Here is a 25011-nt window from a genome sequence, read left to right on the forward strand (position 1 = left end):
GTGTTAAGTTAAAATACTACATATGAATGATATAAAAAAACCTTAAAAACCTAATTAGTGCTATTAAGCTTGTAATGAGACGTCATTTCCTTGCCTCAAAACTTCCCTTTCTCTCATCCCATTTGCCAGAGGTAACAGTTTCCATTTCTCCTAGTTCCTTCTTCTGACTCCCCTTCCCCCTCATTTCTGAAGAGTGTATACAGTTATTTCCCTTTTTCCTGTTATATTATATTATACACCTGTTCTCTGATGTGTCAGTTTTAGATATTAGCTGTGACTTTTTATTCCAGAGCGCGCTGGGTTTTAGCTCTCTTCTGCCCCCTCCCCCAATGCACACCCTCTCCCTCCCCCACACCCTTACTGCGGTTCTATCACTATGGAGATCAACAGTACATATTTACGTCATTGTGCCGAGGAGTATCTAAATATGAGTCACCCCCACCATGTAGTGTGCTCTGATTATTATTTTCTTTGTTTGCCTAGGTTTCTAAGTACCTCTTACCAGTTCTTTTGCAAATTTTGAGCAGAGTCCTAAAACCCTTTTAATGTGTTCAAATACAGCACTCGACTTACTAATTCCATTTTCTTCTTAAAAATATCTTCTGGGGGCACCTGGATGGCTCCGTTGGTTAAGTGTCTGCCTTCAGCTCAGGTCATGATCTCAGGGTCCTGAGATTGAGCCCCGAGTTGGGCTCCCTGCTGAGTTGGGAGTCTGCTTCTCCCTCAGTCCCCCCTTGCCACGTGCTCTCTCTCTCTCTCTCTCTCTCAAATAAATAGATAAATAAATAAAAATGTTTTTAAAGTGTCTTCTGAGGCCCCTCCTCTGGAGGGGCGTGACTCCCCCGGATTGGCTGCACACCTCTCGTCTGGGTCTTCCTGCTAGCACCGTCCTGGGAAGCCAATTCACCTCGCTCCTGTGTCTGTAGACCCCATGTCTTCTCTGTTGTTAGTTCACAGGGGTAGGTATAGGTTTTTAAAAACCTCCCATGCCTGAAAATGCCTTTTTACTCTACCTTTATTGAGCATTTGGCTCAGTATAGACTTCAGAGCTGTGAGTAGTGAGTGCTCTATTGTTTTCAAGCATTCAGTGTTGTTTCCAGAAGTCTAAAGTCATTTTTATTCTTGATCCTTTCAATGGAACCCATGAAAGCTTCTGTCTGGTTGTTTTCAGGGTCTTCCCCTTGTCCCTGGTGGTCTGAAATTTCACAATAATGACCCTCATGATGGGACTTTTCCCAGCTGTTGTGCTGAACACTCAGTTGGCCTTTTCAGTATGGACATTTGAGCCCCCTAGTTCTGAGAAAGTTCCTTATATTTTTTCTTTGATAATTTTCTTAACTACCTATTCCCTATTCTTTCTCTCTGAAACTTCTGTCAGTTGGCTGTTTTAACTCCACTAATTAAGTTTTTGTTCCACTTCCTAGGAGACTTTTCATTTTCTTTCTTCCAACCCTCTACAGGATTCTTTTTAAATGTCTGCTTTCATATTTTAAGTTTTTAAGAATTTTACTTTGGTCTTCTGTTGGAGGCACCTATTCATATTTCATGAATGCTTTCCTTATTTCTTTAGGGAAATTAATTAGGAGATTTTTAAAACTTTTCTTTTGTTCCCTGTCTTGTCTTTGGTTCATCCAAGTTCCCTTTTCCCTTCTTATTTGATTTGGTGCATCTATTCATAGCAAAGGCCTTCCTGAAATACCTGGTGATTCTAGGCTGACTTTTCATATTTAATAGTGAAATACTAAAAAGTTAACTGCACGTTCTACCAGCTGGTAGGCTTTAAACTTGGATGACTAGTTTAGCAGTGACTTAGCCATTTCATTTGGAGACCCTCAAATGCCGGTATCTGTATGTCTTTTCACTTGGCCAGGCCAGTTTAGCTGGAGCGGAATCCTTCCGTCTCCTGCCGAGGGGACGTCGGCTTGACTGCCAGTGATTCTGGAGCTGGGGATGGGGGCGGGTGGTGGTGGTGAGGCTCTGAGATCTCTCTTTTCAGGGTATCGACTTTCACCTGACTGTGTGGCCTCCTCCCTCCTGCTATTCCTGTACCCTCGAGTCCCGCGCTTCTCTGGTCCTGCTTCTCCAGAAGATGAATTTCTCCGCTGCGGCCCCAAAAGGGAAGGGGTAGTCACCTGGCCGCGGAATTTAGGAGGGGGTCTGAGGGTTTGTCTGTTTGTTCTATAGACTCACAATCAGTCTTCCTGTTTTTAACTCCTACCTTACCTCTGCCTCTAGAGTAAGTTAGTATCTCCAATTCCCGGGCCTCTCTGGGGTTCTATGGCTTACCCGAGCTCACCGCTTGTTGGCACCCCCTCTGCAGACCGCGAGGGTTTAGCTTTCTGCTTTGTCCATCACTGCCCCTCCTTGACATGCCGCCTTCAGAATATTTGACATCTTCCGTCTACTGTCTTTGCTTCCATTTTCTTTGTCCTTAGGGATTTGTACTTTTTAAAAATTTTAATTTCAGCATAGTTAACATACAGTGTAATGTCAGTTTGTTTACAATTTACTGACCCAAACCTCCATACAACACCCGGTGCTCATCACAACAAGTGCCCTCCTTAGTCCCCACCACCTATTCCACCCCTCCACCCACCCACCTCCCCTCTGGTGACCGTCAGTCTGTTCTCTGTAGTTAAGAGTCTGTTTCTTGGCTTGTCTCTCCCTCTTTTTTCCTTTGCTCGTTTGTTTTGTTTCTTAAATTCCACATGAGTGAAATCATATGGTATTTGTCTTCCTCTGACTTATTTTGCTTAGCATAATACCCTCTAGCTCCATCCGTGTCGTTGCAAATGGCAAGATTTCTTTCCTTTTTATGGCTGGGTAATATTCCATTTATCAATCGATAGACACTTGGGCTGCTTCCATACTTTGTAGACAATGCTACTCTAAACATTGGGGTGCATGTATCCCTTTGAATTAGTGTTTTCATATTTTTGGGGTAAATACCCAATAGTGTGGTTACTGGATCATAGGGTAGTTCTATTTTTAACTTTTTGAGGAACCTCCATACTGTTTGCTACAGTGGCTGTGCCAGTTCTTAAGGATTTATGCTTCAAAAAATCTTTTTACTCTCATGTGAGCTTTTGAGAGGAAAGGGTGCTATACCTGTTCTGTCTGGCATATTTAATTAGAACTAAGCTTTTTCCCCGAGGCTGTACATTGAGGTAGCTATGGAAGTAAAAGCAGTAAGTAAAACTAGAAGGCCATTTGCTTATTGTTCCTCATCTCTATAGATGGGACTTAATAACTGTGGCTGATTTTTCATGTATCTGTGACAAGTTCTTTCTCCTTTCAGGGAAAGGTAAACTCCTAATCTGAGTTAATTGGCAGTTGCAAGGATGAAGTCGTTGGTCTGCAGCAAGAGAATGGTTGGGGTAGGCGAAGCTTGCCCTCTCTTGCTTCGCCCATTTCTTATATTGAAGGGAGAGGGTTCGGGTTTAAGGAGGGAACATCCCTCTTTCCCCTGCTCTGCATTCACATCTAGCTTGCCAGATGTGGCCACACTTAGCAGGTCAGTGGCTGTGGATCAATAGGAACGTGTAGCAGCTTCAGACCTGCCAGTGGAGGGGGGAAAGGCTCAGCAGGCTGGAGAGCCATTTTTACCCCTCTCTCAAGCTTCTCTGGGAGATGTCTCTTATTTAGGTGGGTGAGAGGAGCTGCCCCTGCTCTCCCTTTATCTCACCTGCAGGTGATAGAGACTTGGGATACAATTGTGAGTGCCCCACCATGCCTCTTGGCTTTCGTGAACTTTGTCAAGCATTAATCCTGCAGTCATAGCCTTTCCTCCCAGCTGCATCAGTGCTTCTTTAGCAAGCTAACCGTCTTTTTCTTCCCTCCTTGTCAGAAACGTGTGCTGTCAACAATGGAGGCTGCGATCGTACCTGTAAGGATACTTCGACAGGTGTTCATTGCAGTTGTCCTGTTGGATTCACTCTCCAGTTGGATGGGAAGACCTGTAAAGGTAGCCTGTGCCTCTCCAAGCTGCTAATGTGTGGGGGTAAAGGCAGCTCTTCCCCCCGCCCCAAACCTCCTGGAGAGACTCCAGAAAGAGTATGATTCATCTCGCTGGAAAAGCTTTTCTTCCCTGGGCTAGTGGAAGATTATAATTGAGTAAGCTTAATTAGAACCAACTTAATTACATTAACTGTTGAGAAGGTCAGCTTCTGCAAGCATCAGATAACCCAGGTAGCAGCCTTATTAGAAAAAGGCAGAAGTTCAAGAAAACATTCATTTGCAGGTACTAGTATCAGCATATCATAAGTAACAGCCTAGAGATTATTATATGAATAACAGCCAAGATTTTTATCCAGAGAACTTAATGAATAGCTGTACAATTAACTTTTACTGATGAATAGAGACCTCAATGACCTGCTAGTATTTCATGGGCAAGAGTACAAAGGCTTCGTTCTTTAACATGATACAAAGCAGATAACCAGTTACCAGATGAAACTGAGAGAAGATAAGATTAATTTGAGTATCAGGAATCATTCAAAAGCACTGAGGCTACTTGATCGTCGTGTAATTTGCCAAAACAAATGTTCTAATTCCTTATAACTTTAATCATTAAACTGGAATGGAAAGTGCACCGAAGGGAGCCATCTTAACTCGAGAGAGCAGTGCAAGGATGAGATTATAACAGGACATCACCATTCTTTCCCATAATTTGTTTCCTTAATGCTAGCCAAGGGTAGCACAAGTCAGAATTCTCAAGGGCCAAGGCACTTGTCTTTCCCAATTGGTTCAGCCAAACAAGAAAACATGTGTAAGATTAAAAACATCAGCAAACACCCTTACATGCTTTCACAGGGTCTGTTTTTGTTGCAGAGAAGCACGCACACAATAGCATGCCAGGGATTTGTGGAAAAGCAGGCCAGTTTTGCTCTCTGATTTGCCGATGCTTGCCTGTTACAGACATTGATGAGTGCCAGACCCGCAATGGAGGTTGCGATCATTTCTGCAAAAACACCGTGGGCAGTTTTGACTGCAGCTGCAAAAAGGGATTTAAATTATTAACAGATGAGAAGTCTTGCCAAGGTATGTGCTGAAACGTAGCTGTGTTGTGCAGTGCCCGCTGGTGGGAGCCGAGAAGACAAAACCCCAGGCTGGCAGAGGCTGGCTCATGGGGCTTCTCAATGGAGTCATTAATCCAACCGCCAACCCATGCCTCACTTATTTCCTCTGTCGGTAGAATAAAAACACTGATATAGCTCACAAGTATATTTTGGACATTAAGCTTTAATGATTAGAGAACACCTCAAAGAATCCATCTGGTGTGATTATAGAAATCACGTGATGCTAGAAATGGCATGGATCACAGAGTGTAAACAGGTTTGCGTTAGGGTGTTGAGATTATGAATAATTTCTTTTTTCTAAATTTTCTAAAACTCCTTTAACTTTGTGGATTTTTGTAACAAAACTTGGCAAAAATATGTAGATTTAGTTAACATACCTTATCTTTTCCTAGCGAAAAGTTGGGGTCAACCCATAATCAAGGTCATGTACCAGTTGGTCTTTTCCTTACAGCCCTTGTTTCAATGACCAGCCAGCCTCTGGGGCTTGGGGAGAGGGACGGTGGGGAGGGAGGGTGGGGATTGAGGGGAGGCAAGGCAGGATTGCAGACCCCCCTCTTAGATGCATTCCTCCCACACGAGGGGTGTCAAGGGAGCATCTCTGGGGAGGATTTGTTGTTATTAATAACTCTGGAGTGGTGGTAACCTGTGTTGGAGGAGGGGCATCATTTATATTTTCAGACGAGCACCTCTTATGCCCTATGGGTATACAGGAAGTCGCTCTGAGGAAAGATGTGCTGTCATGTAGTCTTGTTCCATTTCTGGGAATAAGAACAGCCTAACTTATTTTGTTAGAAATCCCAGAATTAAATCAAAATCAGAAAATAATATCTGCTTTCACTTCAGGTAATAAAAATGTAACATTACGTTTTTAGAAAATCTTACGGTGTGTGAATTAGGTTTCTCTCTTCTTTTTTTTCTCTTAATACATAATTTGTCAGGCAGTTCAAGTATAGCCCCCTTTAAATTCAGCAAGTTCCTTCTGGATGACTATTGCATGGCTTTCTTTCATTTGACTTGGAAAGCAAATTTGATGTTCCACATAATGTTTCATAATGTACAGAGCAAGAAATACTGTTTAAGCTGTGTAAACACATTAAAAAGGAATTAGAAAAGTGATCTCATTATTTTTGGCAAAGCCACAGCCCATCATGTGCAGCCAAAGCCAGCTACTGAACAAGTCCACTTTCTTGACAACTGGCTGATGTGAATAACAGAATTCATAGAGCGACATCAATTACTAGGGAAGAAATGGACTTTGTCTTATTTTTCACTGATGGGTCTTGAGAGAAGAAATATTTTCACAGAACAAATTTACTGAAGAAATTGCCAGGATTTCTGGGAAAAGCTAGTGATGAGGTTTTGTAAGAATTTGCCCTTTTTAATTTCATTTCTTCATTCCTCTAGTTCCTTCCAAATGTTTGTTTTTTATTAACATAGTTTCTTATGGCACATTTGATGTTGAAAAAGAGATCTAGCTCTGGGCTAGTTGGCTTCCACTGAGTTTTGCACTGGTCCTGGCTTATCCATTTGGAGACACAAGTCGTAACTCTGTTAAAACCCTCCAAAGAGCTGAGGAAGTGAAGCACTGAAATTCTAGTCTACAGGAAAGATGTAAGGACCAGACCAGGGCAGAAGAAATCATTAGATTGACAAAGGCAGCCTCCTGAGGCTAGTTTCCAGGACCTCGGCTGAAGCCAGTGATGCCTCCACATTAGACCAGGACAGGAGGGGCCCTGTGGGGCTGAACCATGGCAGAAGAACAAAGCCAAGGGATTGGCCAAGAGGATCCAGTTTGGAGCTTAACCACCAAATTTTAGTGTCTGCAATAGAAAATCACTGAGGTTGTTAGCGTTCATGCATTCTTTTAGTGCAGAGGACATTAAAACCCAATTGACCTCTTGGGGCCAGAAGACTAATTCTGGAAAGATAGGAACCAGATTTATTTCCAACCCAACTGTTTTCTCCTTTCCATTTGCTATAGCTTTTATAATTAGTACTGTTGTCTTACCAATAGTAATATAACAACAGTAACGCATGGCTCGCACCTTATTGTTTGCAAACCCTTTTAAGGTATGTTATCTGGTTTGGCTTCACTTAAATATTTTAAATTACTCAGCCCTGCGAATAAGCGTGGGAGAGAGAGAGACCAACGGAGCTTAAAGGTAAGTGCAATTTGTAACAGAATTTAGAAATAAGGATTCTGGTTGTGAGTATATGTATGGTAGGCTGCTCAACATTTTCTTTGACACAAGTGAGCAGGCGAACTGATGGATACTTTTTAACTTTTTAAATTCTGTTTCCGTTGTTTTTAGTGTCGGTCAATGAGTGGAGTTATAAACCTGTTCTTTCCCCTCACCCCTCAGAGTTTGTTTCAGCTCCCCTCTCCCTTTGACAATTACAGATGTGGATGAATGCTCTTTGGATAGGACCTGTGACCACAACTGCATCAACCACCCCGGCACATTCACATGTGCTTGCAACAAAGGGTACACCCTCTATGGCTTCACCCACTGCGGAGGTGAGCAGTAGGCCCCTCGAGAGGCAGGGGTGGTTGGGCCTGCAGGGGAGCCGGGCCTACCTTCCCCAGTTTCCCCAGGTCAGGGTCAAGTTTCCAATATTGAGGGAATGAACCGGACATTTTAGTATAGTAGTGAGTTCATCGACTCAAGGGAAGCATCTGCTAAGGGAAATCTATTCACATTGAACCCTTTAACATGTTACGTTATGGAGGAGAGAGAGGAACTGAGCTAATCAACTGTGAACTCTTTATTGACTTTACTGATGTAGTGTATTCAGACAGTGGGAGGATCTCTCAGGAGCTGGTACCCTGTCTGTTGGAACTTCCCAGTGGATCGTAAAGTCATAGTGCTCAGAGAGACTGGGCAGGGCACCAACCGTTTCCATAGCCTTGCTGTTCCTAGGAACTAGCTGAGCTGAGAAGCCTGTTTCAAGATCTGAGCTGGTCTTCGAGCAGGTCTTTGAGCTGGAAGTGGACCATTGACTCTATCTCTCTGCACTGTGTCCATGTAGCCCCGTGTTCGGATGTCATTTGTCCTGATGCTCATGTCGACTATGGCATAAATCAGATTTGAAATCAAATGACTCCCACCCTGCTCCCCCTGATCATCAGGTTCACTGAACAGTCTTTGAGAATACAGATTCAGATTCTGATTCAGAATGGCTAGGGCTTCCAGGGTGATACCGAGTATCTGAATATTTGGGAACCATAGGCTTAAATACTTCCTGCCAATTCTTGTGTCCTGTGCTTAAGAAGAATGGAGAGTAGTGGTTTGGTATAGATAGCATTGTCTCTCTTCTCCGTTTCAGTACATCCTTGGCATGGCTAAATACACCCTCTTCCAGTCCATCAAGAAACCCCAAGGATATATGCCCTGAATACGGATGTGTGTCTGGGTTTTAGGTGGAGCTGCCTTCCAGCCTGGACTCAGTCTTGGGTGGATGGGGATTAGTGCAAGTCATTTTCCTTCTCTATACTTCAGCTACTGAATCTGAACTGTCCAGTGAGGAATCCTAACTCTGTCTCCCTTGGCGTGTAGCTCAGGAGGATGGTAGAATTCCACATCGGAGGCCTGTGTGGTGTTTGCGTTTGGACATGTGAAAATAGAGCGTGCCCCCTTCTGAGTATCCTTAATGGGGGAAAGGTTCGGTCCAGAACGGAACTTGAGACCATCCTGGCGGAGCCTCTGCCAGGAGACCCACGGAGTGGGGAGTGGGGTCAGCTGGTGCCCAGTGCACATCCTGAAAGCGGTTAACACCTTCCCTTGGTTTAGTGAGTTTCGACCCTGTGGCTTCCCTGCTGCTTCCTCGGGGGAGGGACGGCGTCAGCCTGGTCACCAGCGGGCTGCTGTGACAGGAGAGTGTTTTGTTCTGCAGACACCAACGAGTGCAGTGTCAACAATGGGGGCTGTCGGCAGGTCTGTGTGAACACAGTGGGCAGCTACGAATGCCGGTGCCACTCTGCATACAAGCTCCACTGGAATCAGAAAGACTGTGTGGGTAAGGGGTGCCGTGTCCCACAGTCGGTGGGCTCGCTCTGACAGGGCAGCCCTGTCTCCACGGGGCCGGGGGGCGCCCGCCCTCCTCCCGTCCCTGACACTTGTCCCCTCGGTGGCAGCAGCCATTCTCGAAATAGTTAAAAAACAGGAGATACTTTACAGGCTCTTCGGTGTTTCCTTCTGTGCTTCTGTGTAGGTCGGACCTCCCTTCTGTTTTCCCGCATGGGAAAAGAAAAAAAATAAACAACAACAAAACAAAACAGCACACAAGTAGCTTCTTTACCTTGGAGGGAAATAGTGCCCCGTGTCTTGTGCTCTGTGTTGGATATCAGCCGTACCTTCTTTCCCTGGGGCCTGGGATGTTTGGGACTCACCTGGAAGTGTCCCGCTCTGTCTGTGTCTGCTTTTTGTCCTGTCTAGAAGTGAAGGGGGTCCTGCCCACTAGTGTGTCACCCCATGTGTCCCTGCATTGCGGTAAGAGTGGTGGAGGAGACAGGTGCTTCCTCAGATGTCACTCGGGCATTCACCTCTCTTCAGGTGAGTGGGTCCCTGTCCCTGGGGCAAGTCCTCGTGCCAGGGCCAGGCCTTCCTGGCCGTTAGGTGTTAGATGCCCTCAAAGGCTTCCCAGGTCTTTGACCAGCTGCCCTTGACCACCGGCGGCCCATGCTTTGACGCCCCATATGCTGGGCATTTGTCTAGTGGTTTCTGTGGAAAGGGGGATGGGGTGTGAGTTTAGCTGCTAGCAGGAGGGACTGTAACCTTGCTTACATGTTGACAATCCACATTCTGTCCATCAGGACTGCAAGAGGCCTACTCTGTCACCTGCGGCTCTTCCTCTTCTCTCAAGAGCAAACAGCAAAAATCCAATGACTCTACTTTCGGGGGTAATTACCAAATCTACGTGTTCTCTCTGGGGTTCACTGGGCTTCATTCTTGGGGTGCTATTCTTGAGCGTTGGCTTTATTTTCTTTTCTCTTAATCTCCTCAGTGCTGTGAGCACATTGCAGGCTATTCTTGCCCACAGCCTTGGTGCCTGAAAACCGACTCACCATGTAACAGATCCTTACTGAGTGTCCACTGTGTGCTCGGAGGCTCCGTCCGTGTTCAGCCCTGGCGGGTCATCATATTGGGCAGAGGCCCACAGAGCTCTGGGATCAGGAGACTCGGGTCTCCCAGACTCCCTGTACCTCAAAGGCCCACCAGGCAGTGTGTGCCTGGTGCACATGACGTTGGTGGAGCTAGACATAGGCATGACAGGGGACAAAGATTCTGTCCAGAGAAAGAGTCCCCAACCCTTTCTAGTTTGTCCGAAGACAAAAGATGAAATGTAAAAATTCTAAGTAGCCTCGTCCTCCCAGATGTAGACATCTCTGTGATTACATCCTGAGAATGTCTGAATGAGGAAAGGATTCTTGATGTCCATATTACATATACGAGCAGACCTAGCAACCCAAAGCAGGACAATAATACTCGGATATATTGACTGAGCGGTTAAATATACCAGCCACTGTATTACATGTCTGAGCAGATTTAATCCACATTGCAGTGCTCAGGGAAATTTTACTATTCTTCTCATTAATCAGATGAAGAGCCCGAGGTTCAGAGAGGTGAAATAATGTACCCAGACTCAGATAGGAAATAGTGGAGTTGGGATTTTAACCAGGATGGGCAAGCTGATAGTTAATAGTTATTCAGTTCTTACTGTGCGCCAGACAGTAGGCTAAATTTTTTATTTTTATTTTTTGCATCTTCTCGTTTAATCCTCACAGTAGTGTAGGTACCTTAATGTAAGTACCCCAATTTTGTCTATTTTACAGGTGAGGAAACTGAGGCTTAGGGAGTTTTAGTAACTTGCTTAAATTCTCATCACAAGTCAAAGAGCTAGAGTATGAATCCTGGGCTTTGGCTCCAGAGCTTGACATATGGTTAAGGCTGATTGTGGGGGGAGAGCAGAATTTTGCACACGAGGCCCTCAAAGTGGGACCTTTGCTGCCCCCAGAGCCCAAACATCCTAGCCGCGTTTGGAGAGTGCCATCCTCTTCTGCTCCCTCAACCTCGTCCTCCCAGGAAAGGCTTCTCCATGAGAATCTGCCCTTCGCCATTTCCCTCAGCAGTCATGTCCAAATTCGAACTAGGGGATTCTGGTCTTCTTTCTCAGGAAGTCACAAAAGTGACCTCATAGTTCATCTCGATGTTGAGGTTATTTGGGGCCCTCTCTTTATTATATTTGAACATTGGATTCATCTCAGCTAGAAGGATAGGTGTTACTCTTAGGAGGCTCCTGGCAACCCCAGCCTCAGGATCATGGGCACTCCATGAGCCAAATCTTTTGTGGACTCAGGGTAAGAGACGGGCTCAGGGTGTGCAGCGTGTGGTGGGACCCCGCCTCAGGATAGCTCGTCATTACCCACCGGGTCTTTCCATTCCTTTGCCTCTGAAGGTAACATCTCTCACTTGTTTCTTTCTGAAGATGTCACCACCGTCAGGACAAGTGTAACCTTTAAACTAAATGAAGGCAAGTGTAGTTTGAAAAAGGCTGAGCTGTTTTCCGAGGATCTGCGACCAGCACTACCAGGTATGGAATCAGATGGCTGGTGCAGGGAGCTTGCTTGCATGTTGGGAAAGGGGCCTGTAACATGCTGAGCCCTTCAGATGGGATTGGACAGTCCAGAATCTCCAAGGACTCTCTCCACAGGGGGAAGAGGAGCCTAGCCTAGCCCCCGTGTATAGCTCTGGAGTTATACTTCAGGGCTTCCTTTGCCAGGCACACATGGTGAGCTCTGGAGAAACATGTGAGTTCACGGGAATCAGTAAGGGCTTTAAGATGCATTGGCAGTTTGCGATTATATTGGGTTAAATTTTCTAGATCTCAGACTTTGCTTGGAATATAAGCCAAAGAAATGAGAAAGGTTTGGTTCAGGATAATCTCTGATGAACAAAGATGTAATATCCAGCTTTCCTGTTGGATCCAGTCTTTGGAGGCAGTGACTCCATTGGCTTCAGCAGAACAAACACCATCCAAATAGAACTGGCCTGGTAGAGAAAAGCAGGACCCAATACTCCTCTCCTTCCCTCCCCTCCCTGGCTCACACTTCCTGTATTATTTCATAAAATAATTTTAGAGGTTAAAAAAAATCATGACTCATGTATGAGGGATGCTTCTTTCCCCAGTTTACCATCACATAAATCATACAAATAAACATGAAGCTCACTGTAGTCACTTTTGGCTGCATATTTTAAGAAACTGAGGTTAATTTTGGTACCTCCGTTTGATGGAATATTATGCCGCTATTAATTATGTGTTTTTAAAGAATGTTTAATGACATAGGAAAATGTTCTTATAATGCTAAGATGGAGAGGGGAGGGTAAGATTTCATATATCTATACAACCCAGACTGTGTAAGAAAAAGTATTAGTGGAAGAAAAAGAAAGGAAACTCACCATATCATTAGTAGTAGTTATATCTCGTTGTGGGGGGATGACAGGAAATTTTCATTATTTTCTTCTGCATTTTCCAAATTCTCCACAGTGAGCATTTATACTTATTTATTTATTTATTTATTTATTTATTTATTTAAAGATTTTATCTATTTATTTGACAGAGAGAGAGACAGTTAGAGAGGGAACACGAGCAGGGGGAGTGGGGAGGGAGAAGCAGGCTCCTGGCCGAGCAGGGAGCCCGATGTGGGGCTCGATCCCAGGACCCTGGGATCATGACCTGAGCCAAAGGCAGATGCTTAATGACTGAGCCACCCAGGCGCCCCTATTTATTTATTTTAAAGATTTGTTGTTTGGGGGGGGCAGAGGGGGAGACAGAGAGAGTCTCAAGCAGACACCCCACTGAGCATGGAGCCCAGTGCAGGCCTCTATCCCATGACCCGGAGATCATGACCTCATGATCAAGCCGAAATCAAGAGTCAGCTGCTCAACCAACTGAATCACCCAGGCGCCCCAGCATTTATACTTTTAGATAGAGGGAAAAAGCATTATATAAAAATAGTCTTGGTCTTTAGTCTTCTTAATGGTATTGTACTATGTTAATTTCTCAGTGTTGATAAATATATAGGATAGTGTAAGGTGTTAGCATTAGGGGAACTTAACAAAGAATATATGGGAGCTCTCGGTTCTATCTAAGCACTTTTCTGCAAATCTAAACTTATTTCAAAATAAAAAATTTAAAATATAGATTTGGGAAAAACTGAAAGATGTCTGTTTAGTTTGAGGTTTGAAGTTAGCGTTTTGAAAAGGTGAGGGGAATTTTCCGGGGGAGGGGTGGGGTGAGGTGGGATTAATTTGCGTCCTCCTTCCTTTGGCTCCTGATAACCTATTGCTTTGAGTTGAAGAAGAATATGATAAAGATGACACATCAGTTGAATAAAATAAGGGTTTATACCAGAGACAAGTCAGTTGTGTGGATGATACACAGAACTGCTCTTTGATTTGGGTTAACAGTCATTAGTTAAAAGATCCACTGGAAGCCACTGGGGCGGGGAGGGAGGTGGTTGGGGAGGGTAGAGAGTCGGGAACGGGGATGTGCAGAGCCCTGACTTACGCAACACTTCCTCCCACCCTAGATGCCTTCATGAGACTGTTTGGTTCTCTAGATGCTTTGTGCCATGCATTGCTCCTGGTTATTTCAAAATGAGACATCACTGTTAATGTGCTTTCCAGCTTCCCCTCTGGGTTGCAATTACTCCAAGCTCAGTTTGCCTGAAAGCGGGAGTTGGTTTCCTTTCCACTCCTGTGCTCATTTTCCTTCTTTGAAGCCTCAGCCCCTGCTTGGTACATCATAGTCCGACTCTAAGGAAACCAACTGTGAGAACACAGAGCACACCTTAGCAGGCCGGCAGTTAGGACTTCAAGGCGACCCTGGTTCCTGTCTTCCATACGTGTGGCCAGTCAGTCGCACACATCCAGCATTCATCCATGAAAAGAATTTTCAAGAGCTAAATTGTTAAGTTACATAGGAGGCTCTTCGAAATTAAAATGTCATCATGCTCCAAGCTGAGGCTTGCAGCATCCTGGCATCTGGAGTTAATCACTTCGTCCCTTGAGAGTTGTTCTAATGAAATGTTTACTGAGCTCTAGCGAATGTTCCACTGAGTGCTTTGCCAGGATCTGGCTTCCGATAATTTCGTTTCTTCATACAGAGAAGCCCAGCTCAGTAAAAGAGAGCTTCCGCTACGTAAACCTTACATGCAGCTCCAGCAAGCAAGTCCCGGGAGCCCCTGGCCGCCCCAGCGCCACTAAGGAAATGTTTATCACTGTTGAGTTTGAACTTGAAACTAACCAAAAGGAGGTGACAGGTTGGTTTGAAAACAGTCTTTGGTGCCAGGCTTCTCACAGCTTCCTCCTTATTCCTTTGCCTTTCACTTTTCGTCATTCTTGGGGCGGGGGAGAAGATAATGCAACCACCCAAGTATCTCCTGTTTTTTTTTGTTTTGTTTTGTTTTGTTTTTTCACTCCCAAACTAAGCTGAATTGGTTTGGAACCTCATGGTTTTATCTGTTTCATAAAAACTCAAAGATTCCATTTTGGCCAACCAATTTCTGTTTGAGTCAAATGCTGCCCAGCCTGTGAGGTGCCCAGCCCCAGGTCTCCCCCCATTCTGTCCCCAAGGAACTGTGGGTGTTGGTGGGTCCCGCAGTGGGTCTGGACACCCTCACATGCTGCAGCCTGACCTCCCCTCCCATGGTGATCCCTCTTGTTTCGGTAGCGTCTTGTGACCTGAGCTGCATCGTCAAGCGAACAGAGAAGCGGCTCCGGAAAGCCATCCGCGCGCTCCGGAAGGCTGCCAACAGGGAGCAGTTTTACCTCCAGCTCTCAGGCATGGACCTGGAAGCGACAAAGACGTCTCCCAGAACATCTGAACACCGAGGGCGGTCCTGTGGAGTGGGCCAGGGCCATGCAGGAAACCGATGCGGTGAGTGACCTGCTGGCTAGGACATTCTTGCTACCAGAATTGTCTTGAGCTCTGTAAAGACTCGGGGTCACCAAAAGTGTGGCCCATTCTCTCTGTCTGGGCTCACTCCAGAGAACACCGTGGACACCCACTGTCATTTGGGAACTACATGTTGGGGTCTGTTGTGTCTGCTGGACCAGGAGCTCTCTAGCACCTGGCATAGTGTCTGGCTTGTGGTGGGCACTTAATAAATGTTTGCCAAATTGAAGAATGGAGAAGAACAGTAAGGTGATGAGAAGAGGGAGTGCTGACCTTAAAGGGTCTGGTAGACGGTGATCTTCAGAGCACTGTGGCTCTGTGCAGGGACAGGACTGTAGGTGCGAGGCACCCATGAGCCTCCTGCACGCCCCACTGTCAGGTCCCGTCATCTCCCTCTGGCCCAGCTGATGGCAGCCATGAACAGTCTCCTGTCCATAGCTTCGTGCAGTGGCAAGTCTGGGGGGCTGCTTGGCAGCCTTATGAGATCCCTGAGCTTCAGCCCAAGACTCCTAGTAGTGACAGTTCCATATATGGTCTGTGTGCGTTTGTGTGTGTGTGTTTCAGAATTAAGTTTGGAGACCCGGCATTTGAACAACACCAATTCATGACGTTCTAGGCGAGAGGAACCGGGGCAAGAGGTTCTAGGGTGGTCGGTGTTGAGATTTGTTTGTTGGGTGAAACTGTTCTGGGCATTTATGGGAGATTCTGCCTTTGTAGGTAATCCCTTTATAGTCTCACTTTGTGAAAATCATGGTAATGCTTTCTTGAGTTTTCCTCTGACACAAGTACAATGTTAAGATGGTGTCTGCATTATTCCATTCACCCTGAATGGTCACCTTACCAGGTTGCAGTCATTATCTCCACCCAGCAGATGAACAAAGCGGAGCTCAGAGGGCTAGGTTCTTTTGCTCTAGATCACATTGACGGCCTGACTCCAAAGCCTATGCTCTGGTCCCAAATAAAGTGTGTTTTGATAACCAGACCCCTCCAGAATAAATTGACGTCCTTTCTCAAGCGTCATTAGAAGGCCCTAGAAGTGAGGCTTGAGCTAAGGAGTAATAAGCCAGTGTTTCTGAAGAAGCAAAGCTGAGCCCAAGGCACTCATTGAGGAGAATTGTCAGCAATAATCCCCCAGCCCAAATCTATTGTTTTGCCAAAACGTAGTAAAACTCAAGTGTAAAATCAAGTGTAATTGTCCACGAGGGGCTGGTTCTCAAATAGTCTTGACTTTTATTCTAGCTGACTCTCTTAAAAAGAAAAAAAAAAATAGAAACAACCCAGCTGGTTGGTTTGTTCTCATTTAAAATTCTAAGAGTTCCGTTTTTCCATACCAAAATGGTGATGAGAGTTGGCTGTTGCTGACCTACTTTAGAGGGTGATTTGCAGAAACTGTCAGGGACAGGCAGGCCAGTCTTCCTGCTGGCCTATCAGAGCTAAACTGCGGTCCCTTTCCCCATTTGCTATCCTGTTAGGGAGAGGCCTTGCAGCCTTGCCAGGGAGCCTCTGTGGCCAGTTAAGAAATCAGGCAAAACTAGAGTATTACCAATACTACCATGACTGTGCTCCTGGGAAAAAGGCCCAGGAATGAGGATCAGGAGTTACTTAACAGAGGCCTCATGACCATGACAGCTTATGAAAGACACTGTGGCTGTTGTGTGTGTAAATGTGTCCTGAGATGCTTGTCATGCTAAGTTATGTTGGATTTGTTGCTGAGAGGCAATGTGTCTTGTCTCAAGAGCTCCCTCTAGCAATGGATGACTTTTTAAGCCTACATGGAACCAAATCAGGTTCACCCTGTCTGATAGCAATGTTGAAGATTTTACCATGTAGAGAAAACAGCACAAAGAATTACCAGTGAAATTTCTTCCTCCTGCTGAAGGGAGGAAGTGTGTATAAGGATGGGTTGCATGTGTTAATTAGAAAGATGGGGTCACTGGGTGATGGGTGTTAAGGAGGGCACATGATGTGATGTGCACTGGGTATTATACACAACTAATGAATCATTGAACACTACATCAAAAATTAGTGATGTACTATATGTTGGCTAATTGAATTTAAATTAAAAAAAAGAAGAAAGTTGCATTCTACACAGAGAAAGAAAGAAAAAGAAAGAAAGAAAGAGAAAGAAAGGAAGAAAGAAAGAAAAAGAAGAAAGAAAGAGAGAGAGAGAAAGAAAGAAAGAAAGAAAAGAAAAGAAAAGAAAAGAAAAGAAGAAAAGAAAGAAAAGAAAAGAAAAGAAAAGAAAAGAAAAAAGAAAAGAAAAGAAAAGAAAAGAAAAGAAAAGAAAAAAGAAAAGAAAGGCTTTTTACCAGAGGACACATGGTGTGGGCTAGGGAGTGAGTAAGTGTACTGGGGCGGAGAGTGTGTCTTATGTTCCTTATATTCCTGAACTATTTGCTGGTCTTAGAACTTCATAAAGACCAAGTTTACTGATATTTTCTGCGCTCTGGGTGGTACATAGAGTGGAGACATGCCTAGGATAGTTCTTTTTGAAAATTATTTTCAGTGTTGGTCAAAAGGAGCCCCCAAAAGCATTTGGAGTCACTGGAAGGGCAGATGGAACCATTACATTTTTCCTTTAAAATATTTTTTACTTCCTTTCCAGGTACCAAAATAGTGTATGTTTCCAGTGGTACAGAAACGTATATAGTAAGGGTAAAAGTTCTTACTCTTTCAGGAAGAATCAATGGGTTCTTTGTGATTTTTGGCTGTTGTATTTTTCGCTATGTATTTTTCTACATCGGTTTTCATGCACATATAAAAATGAAATTTTATTTATCCATTCAACAAATATTTATCGAGCACCTACGGTGTGCTAGGTACTATTCCAGGTGCTGGGAATGCAGTAATGAAACAAAAAGGTAAAAATCTTAGGAGGGAGCCAGATCACAAACCAATAAAGAAGGAAGTATATCGTGTAGCCAGTGGTGGTAAGGGTATGTGAAGGGTAAGCAGGACAGGGAAATAGAATGTGGCAGGGGAGGGGGATGGCTGAGGAGGAATGTACTCTCCCCCACCCCCCCGCAAAGGTAGAGACTATGGTTGGAGACTGTGGTTGTTACAGAGTCATTTGGACAGAGTCCCAGCTGAACGATGCAGCAAGTACCCAAAACCCTGAGGCAAGGGGAAGGCCAGAAAGATAACTGCCGGAGAGAGGGAAGAGGGAGGAGCTCAGAGCAGTAGCCCGGGGCCAGATCATGTGGGAATGGCAAGCCAGGGGAGGACTCTTGACTCAGAATGAGTGAGAAACAAAGCCAGTGAAAAGTTTGAGCAGAGGGGCAACAGGGTTTCTGACTTACACCTTAAAAGAATAACTTTGATAGCTATCGGCTTATGTATGAACAAACCATATTTTAAAAACATATATCAATATATGGGGTGCCTGGGTGGCCCAGTCGGTTAAGTGTCTAACCCTTGATTTTGACTCAGGTCATGATCTCAGGATTGTGAGATCGAGCCCTGTACTGGGCTCCACACTGGGCCTGGAGCCTGCTTGGGATTCTCCCTCTGCCCTTCCACCCACCTTAAAAAATATATATCAATACAATTTGAATAGTGCTGGGTTGTTTCTAAGGATAAAGTAGATCACGGGCATCCGTCTGTGCTAATAGAGGAATTATCTTATTTCTTTTAAAGCTTCCTAGTCTGTATTTGTTCTAAGACACCAGTATTTATTAACTATACCCCTGTTGGTGAACATTCCTAATTTTTTAACTACAAACAATGCTGCACAAAGATTCTTTTTTGCACACGTGCCCAACATGTTTGAAATGTCTTAGAAGTCCACTTACTGGGTCAAGACATGCAGACTTAAAACTTTAATAGACACTGCCAAATTATCCTCCAAAAAGACCATGCCTCTACAGACTCCCTCCAGCCTTGTAGCTGAGTGCTCATTGTCCCACATCATTGCTAACATGGGTTGTTTGTCATTGATATTTTTAATTTTTGCAAATCTACTAAGCAAAAATGATAGTCAAATGTTAACTTGTTTTTCTTAGATTATTTAGTAAAACTGAGTATGCTGTCATAAGCCTGTGGCCATTTGGATTTCTTCTGAGAATATCCACATTCTCTGCCTATTTTTCCACTGAATTGTTTATTTTTCCAATATCACTTAAAAAATAAATTTTAAAGTCCCAAGTCATCAAAGAACATAATCTCTTCTGACCAATTAAACACTGTCTTTATTATAGTCATTTTTGCATAGAAAAGTCTCATTCATTTGGCATGTAAGGACTTTGGGGACAGCCTGCTGCAGGTGAACTTTGTACCATCTGTGATCAATTCTAGCAAGATGGCAAAAAAAAAATAGTGATTATATTCTCAGAGGAACAAATTCCTTAAGCTCCATAGTTAATTCATAAAGTCTTTTTTAAAATTTTTTATTGTTATGTTAATCACCATACATTACATCCTTAGTTCTTGATGTAGTGTTCCATGATTCATTGTTTGTGCATAACACCCAGTGCTCCACACAGAACGTGCCCTCCTTAATACCCATCACCAGGCTAACCCATCCCCCTACCCCCCTCCCCTCTAGAACCCTCAGTTTGTTTTTCAGAGTCCATCGTCTCTCATGGTTCGTCTCCCCCTCCGACTTACTCCCCTTCATTCTTCCCCTCCTGCTATCTTCTTCTTTTTCTTTTTTCTTAACATATCTTGCATTATTTGTTTCAGAGGTACAGATCTGTGATTCAACAGTCTTGCACAATTCACAGCGCTCACCATAGCACATACCCTACCCAGTGTCTATCACCCAGCCACCCCATCCCTCCCACGCCCCACCACTCAGCAACACTCAGTTTGTTTCCTGAGATTAAGAATTCCTCATATCAGTGAGGTCATATGATACATGTCTTTCTCTGGTTGACTTATTTCACTCAGCATAACACCCTCCAGTTCCATCCACGTCGTTGCAAATGGCAAGATCTCATTCCTTTTGATGGCGGCATAATATTCCATTGTGTATATATACCACTTCTTCTTTATCCATTCATCTGTCGATGGACATCTTGGCTCTTTCCACAGTTTGGCTATTGTGGACATTGCTGCTATAAACATTGGGGTGCACGTACCCCTTTGGATCCCTACATTTGTATCTTTGGGGTAAATACCCAGTAGTGCAGTTGCTGGATCGTATGGTAGCTCTATTTTCAACTTTTTGAGGAACCTCCATACTGTTTTCCAGAGTGGCTGCACCAGCTTGCATTCCCACCAACAGTGTAGGAGGGTTCCCCTTTCTCCGCATCCCCGCCAACATCTGTCGTTCCCTGACTTGTTAATTTTAGCCATTCTGACGGGTGTGAGGTGGTATCTCATTGAGGTTTTGATTTGGATTTCCCTGATGCCGAGCGATGTGGAGCACTTTTTCATGTGTCTGTTGGCCATTTGGATGTCTTCTTTGGAAAAATGTCTGTTCATGTCTTCTGCCCATTTCTTGATTGGATTATTTGTTCTTTGGGTGTTGAGTTTGATAAGTTCTTTATAGATTTTGGATACTAGCCCTTTATCTGATATGTCATTTGCAAATATCTTCTCCCATTCTGTCGGTTGTATTTTGGTTTTGTGGACTGTTTCTTTTGCTGTACAAAAGCTTTTTATCTTGATGAAATCCGAATAGTTCACTTTTGCCCTTGCTTCCCTTGCTTTTGGCAATGTTTCTAGGAAGAAGTTGCTGCGGCTGAGGTCGAAGAGGTTGCTACGTGTGTTCTCCTTTAGGATTTTGATGGACTCCTGTCTCACGTTTAGGTCTTTCAACCATTTGGAGTCTATTTTTGTGTGTGGTGTAAGGAAATGGTCCAGTTTCATTCTTCTGCATGTGGCTGTCCAATTTTCCCAACACCATTTGTTGAAGAGACTGTCTTTTTGCCATTGGACATTCTTTCCTGCTTTGTCAAAGATGAGTTGACCATAGAGTTGAGGGTCCATTTCTGGGCTCTCGATTCTGTTCCATTGATCTATGTGTCTGTTTTTGTGCCAGTACCATACTGTCTTGATGATGACAGCTTTGTAATAGAGCTGGAAGTCCGGAATTCTGATGCCGCCAGCTTTGCTTTTCTTTTTCAATATTTCTCTGGCTATTCGGGGTCTCTTCTGGTTCCATACAAATTTTAGGATTATTTGTTCCATTTCTTTGAAAAAAGTGGATGGTATTTTGATGGGGATTGCATTGAATGTGTAGATTGCTCTAGGTAGCATTGACATCTTCACAATGTTTGTTCTTCCAATCCATGAGCATGGAACGTTTTTCCATTTCTTTGTGTCTTCTTCAATTTCTTTCATGAGTATTTTATAGTTTTCTGAGTACAGATCCTTTGCCTCTTTGGTTAAATTTATTGCTAGGTATCTTATGGTTTTGGGTGCAATTGTAAATGGGATCGATTCCTTGATTTCTCTCTCTTCTGTCTTGTTGTTGGTGTATAGGAATGCCACTGATTTCTGTGCATTGATTTTATATCCTGCTACTCTACTGAATTCCTGTATGAGTTCTAGCAGTTTTGGGGTGGAGTCTTTTGGGTTTTCCACATACAGTATCATATCATCTGCAAAGAGTGAGAGTTTGACTTCCTCTTTGCCGATTTGGATGCCTTTGATTTCTTTTTGTTGTCTGATTGCTGTGGCTAGGACTTCTAATACCATGTTGAATAGCAGTGGTGATGGTGGACATCCCTGCCGTGTTCCTGACCTTAGGGGAAAAGCTCTCAGCTTTTCCCCATTGAGAATGATATTCGCTGTAGGTTTCTCATAGATGGCTTTTATGATATTAAGGTATGTACCCTCTATCCCTATACTCTGAAGAGTTTTGATCAAGAAAGGATGCTGTACTTTGTCAAATGCTTTTTCTGCATCTATTGAGAGGATCATATGATTCTTGTTCGTGCTTTTGTTAACGTATTGTCTCACGTTGATTGATTTGCGGATGTTGAACCAGCCTTGCAGCCCAGGGATAAATCCCACTTGGTCATGGTGAATAATCCTTTTAATGTACTGTTGGACCCTATTGGCTAGTATTTTGGTGAGAATTTTTGCATCCATGTTCATCAAGGATATTGGTCTGTAGTTCTCCTTTTTGATGGGGTCTTTGTCTGGTTTTGGGATCAAGGTAATGGTGGCCTCATAAAATGAGTTTGGAAATTTTCCTTCCATTTCTATTTTTTGGAACAGTTTCAGGAGAATAGGTATTAATTCTTCTTTAAATGTCTGATAGAATTCCCCTGGGAAGCCATCTGGCCCTGGGCTTCTGTTTCTTGGGAGATTTTTGATGGACTGCTTCAATTTCCTTAGTGGTTATAGGTCTGTTCAGGTTTTCTATTTCTTCCTGGTTCAGTTTTGGTAGTTGATACATCTCTAGGAATGCACCCATTTCTTCCAGGTTATCTAATTTGCTGGCATAGAGTTGCTCATAATATGTTCTTATAATTGTTTGTATTTCTTTGGTGTTGGTTGTGATCTCTCCTCTTTCATTCATGATTTTGTTGATTTGGGTCCTTTCTCTTTTCTTTTTGATCAGTCTGGCCAGGGGTTTATTAATCTTGTTAATTCTTTCAAAGAACTAGCTCCTAGTTTCGTTGATCTGTTCTACTGTTCTTTTGGTTTCTATTTCATTGATTTCTGCTCTGATCTTTATGATTTCTCTTCTCCTCCTGGGTTTAGGCTTTATTTGCTGTTCTTTCTCCAGCTCCTTTAGGTGTAGGGTTAGGTTGTGTATTTGAGACCTTTCTTGTTTCTTGAGAAAGCCTTGTATTGCTATATACTTTCTTCTCAGGACTGCCTTTGCTGTATCCCAAAGATTTTGAACAGTTGTGTTTTCATTTTCATTGGTTTCCATGAATTTTTTAAATTCTTCTTTAATTTCCTGGTTGACCCATTCATTCCTTAGTAGGATGCTCTTTAGCCTCCATGTATTTGAGTTCTTTCCAACTTTCCTCTTGTGATTGAGTTCTAGTTTCAAAGCATTGTGGTCTGAAAATATGCAGGGAATGATCCCAGTCTTTTGATACCAGTTGAGACCTGATTTGTGATCTAGGATGTGATCAATTCTGGAGAATGTTCCATGGGCACTAGAGAAGAATGTGTATTCTGTTGCTTTGGGATGGAATGTTCTGAATATGTCTGTGAAGTCCATTTGGTCCAGTGTTTCATTTAAAGTCTTTATTTCCTTGTTGATCTTTTGCTTAGATGATCTGTCCATTTCAGTCAGGAGGGTGTTAAAGTCCCCCACTATTATTGTATTGCTGTCAATGTCTTTCTTCGCTTTTGTTATTAATTGCCTTATATAATTGGCTGCTCCCATGTTTGGGGCATAGATATTTACAATTGTTAGATCTTCTTGTTGGATAGACCCTTTAAGTAGGATATAGTGTCCTTCCTCATCTCTTATTACAGTCTTTGGTTTAAAATCTAATTTGTCTGATAGAAGGATTGCCACCCCAGCTTTCTTTTGGTGTCCATTAGCATGGTAAATGGTTTTCCACCCCCTCACTTTCAATCTGGGGGTGTCTTTGGGTCTAAAATGAGTCTCTTGCAGACAGCATATGGATGGGTCTTGTTTTTGAATCCAATCTGATAGCTTGTGTCTTTTGATTGGGGCATTTAGCCAATTTACATTCAGGGTAGCTATTGAAAGGTATGAATTTAGTGCCACTGTATTGCCTGTAAGGTGACTGTTACTGTATATTGTCTCTGTTCCTTTCTGATCTGTGCTGCTTTTAGTCTCTCTGCTTAGAGGATCCCTTTCAATATTTCTTTTAGGGCTGGTTTTGTGTTTCCAAATTCCTTTAGTTTTTGTTTGTCCTGGAAGCTTTTTATCGCTCCTTCAATTTTCAATGAGAGCCTAGCTGGATATAGTATTCTTGGCTGCATATTTTTCCCGTTTAGTGCTCTGAAGATCTCATGCCAGTCCTTTCTGGCCTGCCAGGTCTCTGTGGATAGGTCTGTTGCCAATCTAATATTTCTACCATTGTAGGTTACATATCTCTTCTCCCGAGCTGCTTTCAGGATTTTCTCTTTGTCTCTGAGACTTGTAAGTTTTACTATTAGATGTCGGGGTGTTGACCTATTTTTATTGATTTTGAGAGGGGTTCTCTGTGCCTCCTGGATTTTGATGCCTGTTTCCTTCCTCACATTAGGGAAGTTCTCTGCTATTATCTGCTCCAATATACCTTCTGCCCCTCTCTCTCTTTCTTCTTCTTCTGGGATCTCAATTATTCTAATGTTGTTTCGCCTTATCGTATCACTTATCTCTCGGATTCTGCCCTCGTGACCCTGTAGTTGTTTCTCTCTCTTTTCTCAGCCTCTTTATTTTCCATCATTTGGTCTTCTATATCGCTGATTCTCTCTTCTGCCTCATTTATCCTAGCAGTTGGTGCCCCCATTTTTGATTGCACCTTATTAATAGCCTTTTTGATTTCGACTTGGTTAGATTTTAGTTCTTTTATTTCTCCAGAAAGGGTTTCTCTAATAACTTCCACGCTTTTTTCAAGCCCAGCTTCTATCTTTAAAGTCATGATTCTGAACTCTAGGTCCGACATCGTACTAATGTCCGTATTGAGTAGGTCCCTGGCTGACGGTACTATCTCTTGTTCTTTTTGCTGAGGTGATTTTTTTCGTCTTGTCATTTTGTCCAGAGGAGAATAGATGAATGAGAGAACAAAATGCTAACAGGTTAACAACGTCCCCAGCAAATATACTCTATGCAAATCAGAAAAGACCTGAAACCAGGGGGAAAAAAAGGGAAAGAAAGAAAAAAGAAAGAGAAAAGAAAGAAAAAAAAACAAAAAGAAAAAGATTAAAAACAAAAACAGAACAATACAAAAAAAACCGAATATGACCAAATATGATCAGGCTAGTGCATAGATCAATGCCACACACTAGATTTTGGGCGAATTTTGGTCTGTTAGAAAAAAGTGTCTCCTAAAATTTTAAAGGAGGAAAGACTTATATATGTACAAAATAAGGGTTGATACAATGAAGGGAT

General features: G+C 43.4%; 1 protein-coding gene across 4 annotated transcripts in view; it reads left to right on the forward strand.

The window, feature by feature from the left end:
• The window catches only part of SCUBE2 (signal peptide, CUB domain and EGF like domain containing 2), a 75242-nt gene that overhangs the window by 24053 nt on the left and 26178 nt on the right, over nt 1-25011 (forward strand). For all 4 annotated transcript variants that reach the window (XM_073882934.1, XM_073882933.1, XM_073882935.1 and 1 more), the window contains 9 exons: nt 3848-3964; nt 4915-5037; nt 7477-7593; nt 8970-9092; nt 9512-9628; nt 9889-9975; nt 11562-11666; nt 14242-14397; nt 14808-15014. In XM_073882934.1, the coding sequence (XP_073739035.1) occupies nt 3848-3964; nt 4915-5037; nt 7477-7593; nt 8970-9092; nt 9512-9628; nt 9889-9975; nt 11562-11666; nt 14242-14397; nt 14808-15014 (1152 nt within the window). The remainder of the gene's footprint in view (nt 1-3847; nt 3965-4914; nt 5038-7476; nt 7594-8969; nt 9093-9511; nt 9629-9888; nt 9976-11561; nt 11667-14241; nt 14398-14807; nt 15015-25011) is intronic.

Source organism: Callorhinus ursinus, unplaced genomic scaffold (genome assembly GCF_003265705.2).
Source record: "Callorhinus ursinus isolate GAN/ISIS: 27379988/994484 unplaced genomic scaffold, GSC_fseal_2.0 scaffold49, whole genome shotgun sequence".
NCBI lineage: Eukaryota > Metazoa > Chordata > Mammalia > Carnivora > Otariidae > Callorhinus > Callorhinus ursinus.